Consider the following 9,718-nt stretch of genomic DNA (forward strand, 5'->3'; position numbering starts at 1 on the left):
TTTTGAAATTGATTTGTTTCCTTAATTAATAGATTTTTTATATAAAAAATAATCTATACTACTATATAAAGAGAAAGGGCCTTTTGGGTGATAAATTTGTTTTTTCCCAAAATGCCCTTCTCAATTTACAAAATTACTTATTCATTAATTAATATATTAAAAAAAACGAAAAAAATTCATTCATAACTGCTCAAAATAGAATTATCTATTATTTCAAATAAAAAAAAACAAAAAACTAACTACACACAAACCAAAATTATTATCACTAAAAACAAACAAAAATTATCTACTTTTAATTTTAAAAAAAAAATGTAACTAACCACAAACCACATTTACTTTTTTTTTTTTTTTTTTATTGAAAAAAACCACGTTAAACTTTGATGAAAGATAACTATATCATGATTTTATTTTTTTTAAAAAAGGAAAATTAATACCAATATAGTTCCCTCAAAAAAACTACGTTACAAAGAAAAAAAACCTTAAAATTTATTTTAAAAAAATAAAAGGAAAAATTATACATCTATCCAATATATATACGTACTATTACCTTAGATGTTTACTCTATAGTTTTCAACCTTTTATATAAAAACTTCATGATCAACAATATTTTTTAAGGTTAATTGAGGTATACAAAGTGGAGTAGATGTGCTATGGACACTTTTTTTTTCGTTCTTAAATTTTAAGTCTATGTAAGGATTGATTTTCGAAAAAATCCACTATAACAATAATATGAGTAAATTAATAAATTTCGTATAGTGTACACGCGTAGCATGTGTCTCGTATCTTGTAATAATTAACGACACACTATGAGATGACACGTGTCAGTCGCAAGTGTGTGTTTTAGTATATAGTATTGATTGATTGATTGATACCTTTATAGATATCAAAATTTCTTATTTTTACTTCTTAACAATTAACCCGACGGTGTTGCAAAATGACGTTCCTAATTAAAAGAAGGCAAAAGCTAATGAGCGCCTCCGGGACGTTAGATAAGAGAATTAAAGTGCAAATATTAGAGTAAAATTAACATTAATTAAACCGAACGACGCGTGATTTTGTCATGAATTCCTAACTTAATACCATTTTAACCAATATAATTTATCCTTAACTAACGCCCGGGCGCTCGTTAGCAAGATCGTTAAAAGAATGAATCGTAATTTCGTGGGAGGCGCATTTAACAATTTTCAACCAATGACCGACGATGTTGACCCCATCTACTTCTTTGATCTCCACGACTCCCCCCCTAAAAAATCACAAAAGTCTTCCCACATTCCTTAACCCCAACCACAATCTCAATTTTCACACCTAACAAACACCCAAAACTCTCCCCATTTCCTGGAGCTCACCTGAGCTCCTCCCCCCTTCTCTCTCCGCCGCAACCACCACCCTAACCACCGCAAAATCCCACCCTCTCTCCGCCACGTTGCCGTCTTCTCCACCCTTCAATTCCTCGAAACCCTAATCGATCATTCAATCGATTTTCCTTCAATGGAGTTCTTTACTCTTTAGGGTTTCCACCCCCTTTTCCTTGCCATCTCTCTGACACCAACCTGCTCCGTATCTTAATCGATCTTACAATATTCGTTATTATGGCGATCCGATACACCGTCTCTTTTTCCGCCATTATTGCCCAGAGCATCGCTTCCTCAGCTAGTCACCGTGTTTCGAATTATCGATGCATTCATGATTTTGTCACGAAGCCTCGTGCAACGGCTGCGAACCCTAATTTGGATTCGCGGAAAAACTATCATTATTCTCGTTGTAATAATAGCACGAATAATCAGCCGGATGTTCGGCGATCGAAGCCGAGTTCGAGTTCCAGAGGTAGGACGTCGTCATTTAGTACTTTTGCTGCGGATTTAGTTACTGGGAATAATAGTAATAGTCCAGTGGCTGCTGGGTTGATGTCGTTGGTGAATTCCGCCATTTTTGGAGGTTCAATCTCTAGTCCAATGGGGTCAATGTCAATGGGTGTTGCGCCGCTTCGGGGTGCGTCAATTATTCCGTTCTTGCAGGTTTCGAAATGGCTGCCGTGTAATGAGCCTGCGTTGATCCGATCGACAAGTAATGATGTAGATAGAGGAGGGACTTCGAAGGTTTTGGATGAGAGTAAGATAAAGAATAAGGTTGAGGGTTTGAATTCTGTTGCTGTGGATGTTTCTAAGGTGATTTCGCAGCAGAAAGTGATTGATAGGAAGAGCTGGCTGTCGAAAATGTTCAACTTCTCGTCGGACGATGCCAAGGCGGTTTTCACTGCTGTCACCGTTAATCTGCTGTTCAAATCGTCCTTAGCTGAGCCGAGGTCGATCCCTTCATCGTCAATGTGCCCCACGCTTGATGTTGGTGACCGGATATTGGCCGAGAAGGTAGTTTTTTGTTCAATTCAAATGTTAATGTGGCTTGGAACTTACAAATGCAATCAGCTTTAGTGTTAATGATGAGGGTAGTTGTTCATGTTAACATTGTTTGAATGCAATTAGTGTAAATGATGAGGGTAGTTGTTTATATTAATATTGTTTGTGCAAAAATTGGTGTCAATTGGTTTATTTTATTTTTTTGTGTTGACTCATGTCAGTATTTTGTCAGTAATAGTGTTTCTTATTTTGTCCAGCAAGTTTTCTTATTCTCCCACAAATTGGTTGCTATAAATAAATTCCAGGAAATTTTAGCCATTGAATTGAAAGTTCTATTCTACCAGTATTATGCTAAACCAAGATGTTAAAACTTACTAGTGTTTTTTTTTAAAAGGGAAGTTTTTGTTAGTAAGAAGTGATACAATATCTAATGTATGTTGCCCCTAAAACTTTAGGAAACTTAAAGTTATGATTGAGTAATTGACATGAATGTGGCAAAAAGGATCTGATAATTTGTTCACATTTTGTGAAAGATTGTAGTATGATTTTGTGCTGTGGTGGGTCAATAATTATGCTATGCTTCTGCCCGCTGGGGTGATGGTCCTGTATCTGCTAGAGTAGATATGTCATGCAGATAAATTGCTGCTTCTGATTCATTTTTATAGTGGAAAAAAATGACTTGAAAGTATCAAATTATCAAACTCTTAACACAGATAAGTTAAAATAACTGTTTTTTTGTTTTTTTGTTTTTGTTTTTTTTTTTCTCTGCAACGTGCGGTATAACAGATGGTTTGTACTTGATTACAGTTTTAAATCATCTCATTTTCTTACCTAACAGATTGGTTACGTTCTTTTGCAAGTCTAATTGTCCGTGAAGTCATTTATAGTTGCTATATTTCCTTGGGAATGAGCAGACGTGTAATTACTGTTAACTGTTATGTTGAACCAAATGTACATCTTTAATGGATGTATATGAAGCTAATAGATTGAGGCCTTGAGGGTGTTTTAACTCTTTAGTTTCTTACAGCATTGTCTTTCTGTATAAGTCAGACAGAATTCTGGAGCTTATAAAGGTTAAAATGTGTGTTCTTTTTTCCAGGTTTCATACATCTTTAGGCAGCCTGAGGTTTCTGATATTGTTATATTCAAAGCACCACCGATTCTTCAGGTACTGTTTAAATTTAAAATCTGGGCTTCAGCATGGCATGCTGAAAGTTCCACACTTCCTTTTTTTTTTTTTTTTTTGTGAAGTGACTAGATTGATTGAAATTTTAGTGTTTCAAATCATTCAGGAAATAGGCTTTGCCACTGGGGATGTATTCATCAAAAGGATTGTAGCAACGGCTGGTGATTGTGTTGAAGTGAGTATTTTCTATAGGTAATTGTACTTTTGTAATTATGCTTCTGTGCATTTTGTTTCTCGATATAACTTGGTCTAAATTAACTCTGTAACAGGTGAAAAATGGGCAATTGTTAGTAAATGGTATAGTTCGTGAAGAAGAATTTATATTGGAGCCATTAGCTTATGAAATGGATCCTGTGGTATGTTCAGAAGCCTTGACTTTTCCCATTCTGTCATTTCCTTGACTTGATCCTAAAAGTTCCTCTTTGGAATTCGCTAATGTCCTTTTGCAAATGTTGTATGCAGATTGTGCCTGAAGGCTATGTCTTTGTGATGGGAGACAACCGCAACAACAGCTTCGACTCTCACAACTGGTAATTTTGCAGCTCCTATTCATTCGGTGTATCTTTAAACTCTTATTGTAAGCCTAGAAAGATTAGGCTTTTGGCCCATGTCATTACCATTTCCTTGCATCTTTCTGTTTTGCGGCTGTTCAAGATGATTGTCATCCATATTTAGAGTCATAGAGCGCAAATCTGATACTTATGTGGTGTCTTGCTAATTTTGTTGCTAATCTGGCTTCATTTTTTGTAACTACAGGGGTCCACTCCCTGTCAAAAACATTGTTGGCAGATCAGTGTATCGATACTGGCCTCCAACTAAATTGACAGACACTATATATGAACCACAAGCAGAAAACTGTAATGTTGCAGTTTCATGACAAGATTTCCATCCTTCTGTTAGACAAAGAGATGCTGAAGTGATGGCATCGTATTTAGTTCAAGGAAGGTGTCTACCTCACTTACATTAATTTTTTTTTTAGCATTTTTCTCTGATTATACCAACAATTGTGAATATTTTTATTGTTTGGGAGCTATCGTTCCATATAAGTGCTATAACACAATTTTAATGATGGGTTATGTTGTCCATCGAGTCTGACATCATCTCAATTGGTTTGTGTTGTAATGGTTGGTTCATTTTTTATGACATTTTACTGTTGACAAGTGGTGATTTTGTTTCATTATTTATCTTGTAGTCCTTTTCATTTATTTGCCATTTTTAGGACCTGTTCTCTCTAACTCCTAATTTTTTTCTCTTATAAAATATTCAGTTTAGTTCAACTCAGTTAGTCAATGAGACAGGCCCTTAAGCACTAAGCAAGTTTAGCCCCAAGTCTTAAGACTTGGATGACATCATCAATTTGAATCTTAAGACATATGCTTAAGACTTTTTCTATTTTTCTTCAAAAATCTCAAGTAAGTCTCAAGTTGAGTCTTGAAATTATAAGATTTTACTTACTTAAGATTGGGACCTATTTCACCAACCTCACTTTTATTTTTATTATTATTATTATTTTTTTTATTTTCATTTTTCTACATATAATGTCAAATATTTAAATTTTAAGACTAAAGTGATAAATTTGTGTAAGTCTTACTAAGTCTTGACAAGAATTTAATGACATCATTTTCAATGGGGACTACCAAAAATGATGTCACATTCAAGTCTTAAGAATTGGGGCTAAACTTGCTGGGAGTACCCCATGAATAATTATATCTTAGACCGTTACATTGGTATTAAAGCTATCACCTTGAGACATTGGTATTAAATCACATTGGTATAAAACTCAATTTTCAAAGCACAGGAAAGAAAAGAAAAAGGAAAAATGATAGATAATGTTTTCTGTTTGAAAAAAAATTTGAACTTGTACAATACGTACGTGCTTACTTAGTCAAGAAAAAAATCACGTCATGCATGAGCAAGCTCTATATGTTTTGGTCAAATGTGTATTTTGTAAACGCTTTTCTTAAAAGCTAAGAGTACATTATCAGAATTTGATTGACTTTCATTGCAGCAGCGAAAAGCAGTAGCCGTAGACGGAGTTTCACGGACCTTTTCGCAACTTCCTTGTATCCTTCGCGAAGGGTGATTGAAATATCCTGTCGGTCGGTAATAGCTTGTTTAGGTGATGTTCATAATATAATAGTCCGTTCAAATATTCAAATAATTCAATATCAAGTGTAATTAAATTTTAGGTGATCACGGGCTGAGCTACACTTATTTTTGGGCCAAACCTCTAAGTTGAGCCCAACTTTGGTTAGCAAACTGTGGCCAAATCCGGCAATTTTTACCTATTCTATGTGGTCTAAGACTAAACAATGAATAATAGATTTACACACCAATTCTTTGATGGCTCCCCCATGTTTTACTTATCTCGCCGCCTTTCAGTGATTAGGGAGTTTTTGAAGAATTGGTGCATTTCCCATCGTCGAGCTTGGGGTATTAATTGGTGCATTCTCATGTTTCAAGATGTCTCTTTCTTTCTACCAAAGAGTAAAAGGAGGTTGCAGAGGCTCAGGCAACTTTTCTCTACTGGCATCAGCGAGCAAAAGTCAAATGGGATGCAATTGGAAATAGCCATTCTCGTTTATTGTTTCCCTAGGTGCAGTTCCATCATCGCCGCAATGTGATTCACAGTCTCCGAAATAATGACGGATTATGGGTTATTGATATTGCGGGGGTTCGATCTTTAGTTCTTTCTTTTTACAAGGATCTTTACTCCGGTGGCTCGTGTTCAGTTGGTCCTAACTCTCCCTGGTGGGATGAACTCGATCTTCCTAGTCTTTCTTCGGAACAACAACAATAGTTATTAGTTCTTTTTTCCCATCTGGAAATCCAGGAAGCTATGTTTAGTATTGACGACAACAAGTCTCCTGGCCCGGACGGGTTCTCCTCAACATTTTTCAAGACTCATTGGTCGGAGGTTGGTCCTTTTGTTGTCTCTGTGGTTCAACACTTCGTTGCCCATGGACATATGTTTAAAGAGTGGAATCACACATTCCTAGTCTTGCTTCCCAAGACCGAATGCCCGAAAATGGTGTCTCAATTTCGTCATATAGGGTTGTGTAATGTGCTTTATAAATGCATCGCTAAATGTCTCATTGGCCGCCTTCGCTTGGTTCTCCCTTCCTTGGTTTATGGCTTCCAAAATGCCTTTGTCCCAAGTCGATTTTTATCAGATAATGCTTTGATGGCCCATGAGGTTCTTTCATTCATGAATGCTTCTAAAGCCCGAAGACGTTTTTATGCTGCATTGAAACTGGATACGATAAGGCTTACGACATAATTGGATGGGATTTTTTTCTCAGGGTATTACAGTCCTTTGGTTTTCCTCCATACTGGATTCACATCATTCGCCAGTGTATGTTTACAGTCTCCTACCAGGTGTTGGTCAATGGTGATCCTTCACCACCTTTCCTTCCTCATTTGTGGTCTTCGTTAGGGGGATCCTCTTTCCTCCTACATGTTTGTTCTTGCATGGAGGTTCTTTCTGCTATGCTTCGTAGGGCGGAGGATCAATCTCTTTTTCTGGGTATTCAAATTTCTAGAGGGGCTCTGTCTATTTCTTATCTGTTTTTTTTTGCAGACGATTCGCTTCTGTTTTCTAGGTTTCGCCTGACGCTTGTGATCGAATGATTAACATTCTGTCTTATTTTTGTGATATGTTGGGTCAATTGATCAACTGATAGAAGTCGTTTGTTAAATTTAGCCCAAATACCCCCTGATTATCGGGATTATTTGGAAGGCTAAAATTACAAAGCAAAGAATCTTTTGGGTCTTATATGGGTTTGCCGGTCGACTTAGGTCGTCGCAAGGTCTCCAAGTTTCAGTTTATGGTTGATAAAATTTCATAGCGGTTGTCAGACTTGGGTTCGGCTCACCTTTCTGCTGCTGCCAAGTTGGTAATCATTAATTCGGTTTTGGTGGCTTCTTTTAATCACATTTTGTCTGTATTCAAAGTTCCAACTTCCATATGTCATACCATTGATGGCATGTTGGCACAGTTTTGGTTGCAGTCTTCTATGTCCTCTTGAGGATTGGCTTTTCATTCATCTTCCTTGTTGCATTTTCCTAAGGGAATGTTAGGTCTTCGTAGTGTTGAACACTTCAACTCTGTTTTGTTGGCCCACCATTGGCGTCTTCGTCAACATCCTCATCCGCTCATGGATAATTGTAACAACCCCAAATCTCCCTCTACGTAATTACTATATTTATACGTATACATATACCGTAGAAGTAAACTTGGGTGTATTACCGCCACGTGAAAACGTAAGGCTTACTTAATTACTCAAATTGCAGCGGAAAAAAAATAACTAACTTTTATTAATAATAATATGAGTAACCATAATAACTGTTTCAAAATAATCTAATAAAAACTCCACACATAAATAAAATTAACTCCTAACTATGTGATCTCAGTCCCGACTCTAGTATGCGCACGAACAACTCCACACCTGAAATCAAGACTGCTTACCAAAAATGGTAAACAAGGCGAACCAAAACAAAAAGGAAAACAAATTAGCAAAAACGCTAAGTACGTATAAGCGCAAGGCATGTAAATAATTTTAGTAGTCAAACATGCTTTCGAATTAACCATTTGACCTGTCACAAGTCACATTCAAAATTAGACTTTCTAAAATTAAACCTTCCAAGGGTAGTAATGATCATCATTAAAAACTTTCCAATTTTAAAAGTATAATTCCAAACCAATTTTCCTCACCTAAGTGTGCACACCCCCCAAGCAAGTTATACTATACTCGAGGAAAGACCAGATCATACAAAGTTCATGGTCTTACTTAACCAGTCCTGGGTAGAGGGACAATTAAAATATCAAATACTCAGGCTCATAATGAGCTGCAATTTAATTGAACCAAGTGATTTATAAATCAAACAACTTTTATTAAATCGATCAACACTTTTAGAGATCAAACCTTCAAATCATAAAATTATATACTTTAACTTGTCATGAAAATTGTTAACTTAAATATTCATACACAACATTTATTCAAACATTCATTAAAACAAACATTATACAAAACACGCATTCAAAAATTGTATCAAGGACCTAGCCACCTATACGTACCTTGATCACGAGAACAAAAAGGTACGACTACTAAACTTGACCACGATCGAGAGACTCCTCCTACACAAATAAAATAACCTTAATTAATATAAGGTTAACAAAATAACACAAAACCAAAAACACCATTCTATTGTGCATGAACTACCTAAATATTAACCCTTATCATAATAGTGCTATTAGTATAGTTGGGTGGTTGTTGGCGGCGAAAGAGGTAGTTGTTCGGTGGCAACAACTTGGTTATGGGTTGCAGAGTTTATTTAAGCTAGATAGAGTAAGAAGAAGGCATGATGAGATAGAGAGTAGAGAAGAGAATTTCTGATTTGGTGTGAATAAGTGGGAAGAATTAAGGGTCTATTTATAGTGTTTAAGGGGTAGTAAGATAGAGTTAAAGGAGGATTGAGATTAACATGGGAACATGATAAATGTAAGTTTGTTAAATGAATATGAGTGAAATTTAGTCTAGGTTAATTCATGTGGAAAGATCCAATCGAAAGGATTAGAGATGGAAGTAAGATAGATGCTAATATGGTTAAGAAAGATATATTAAGAAATTTAAGTTTAATAGGATAAAGATAAGTAAGCACTTGGTTTGAGTTTCATAACTCACGACCTTTTTTTTTTTTTTTTTTTTTTTTTTTGAAATCATAGTTTAAGATAATGATTTGAAGTAAAAAAAATATATTAGATAATGTCAAACTAAAATAGTTGTATATCATAAAATATGATTTAACCAAAATAATTAATTATTATTGCTTTAAGGTACTAAAATAAATAATTAAATACTTATTTTTGGCACCAAAAATTAATTTTGGCTCCTAATTCAAATAATTGAATAAATTATTAAAATATTTATTAAATATTTAGTTTCAAAATTTCGGGGTATTACAGTCTACCCCCCTTAAAAGAAGTTTCGTCCGGAAATTAGAAACATTTAATACCTCAATTTAATATTCTGAATTAGCTTGAGTTAGTTAAAATTTAGTAAGTTCATGCACAACCTAAGGACTTGATTCAAAAGATTCACTTAATAAAGACAGAAAAGGAAAGCGCGAAATTCTATTGCATTCTACCCCCCTTAAAAGGAAGTTACGTCCCCGTAAC

The 9,718-nt window shown here is 35.2% G+C and overlaps 1 protein-coding gene across 1 annotated transcript; it reads left to right on the top strand.

Moving 5' to 3' along the window:
• Positions 1-1,260: 1,260 nt before the first annotated feature.
• Positions 1,261-4,724, top strand: LOC145639032 (putative thylakoidal processing peptidase 2, chloroplastic). Its single transcript, XM_081690129.1, has 6 exons — positions 1,261-2,366; positions 3,454-3,522; positions 3,647-3,715; positions 3,810-3,896; positions 4,003-4,070; positions 4,297-4,724. The coding sequence occupies exons 1-6, from the start codon at positions 1,590-1,592 to the stop codon at positions 4,415-4,417; spliced, it is 1,191 nt and encodes a 396-aa protein (XP_081546255.1). The 5' UTR covers positions 1,261-1,589; the 3' UTR covers positions 4,418-4,724.
• The last annotated feature ends 4,994 nt before the right edge of the window (positions 4,725-9,718 follow it).

This window comes from Chenopodium album, chromosome 7 (assembly GCF_948465745.1).
Source record: "Chenopodium album chromosome 7, dcCheAlbu1.1, whole genome shotgun sequence".
NCBI lineage: Eukaryota > Viridiplantae > Streptophyta > Magnoliopsida > Caryophyllales > Amaranthaceae > Chenopodium > Chenopodium album.

What these genes read in the sequence shown, in the direction of transcription:
- LOC145639032 (XM_081690129.1), top strand. Translation starts at nt 1,590, where the DNA reads ATGGCGATCCGATACACCGTCTCTTTTTCCGCCATTATTGCCCAGAGC. An exon ending in ACCGGATATTGGCCGAGAAG is followed by an intron (nt 2,367 to 3,453) that starts GTAGTTTTTTGT and finishes TCTTTTTTCCAG; the next exon opens with GTTTCATACATCTTTAGGCA. An exon ending in AAGCACCACCGATTCTTCAG is followed by an intron (nt 3,523 to 3,646) that starts GTACTGTTTAAA and finishes CAAATCATTCAG; the next exon opens with GAAATAGGCTTTGCCACTGG.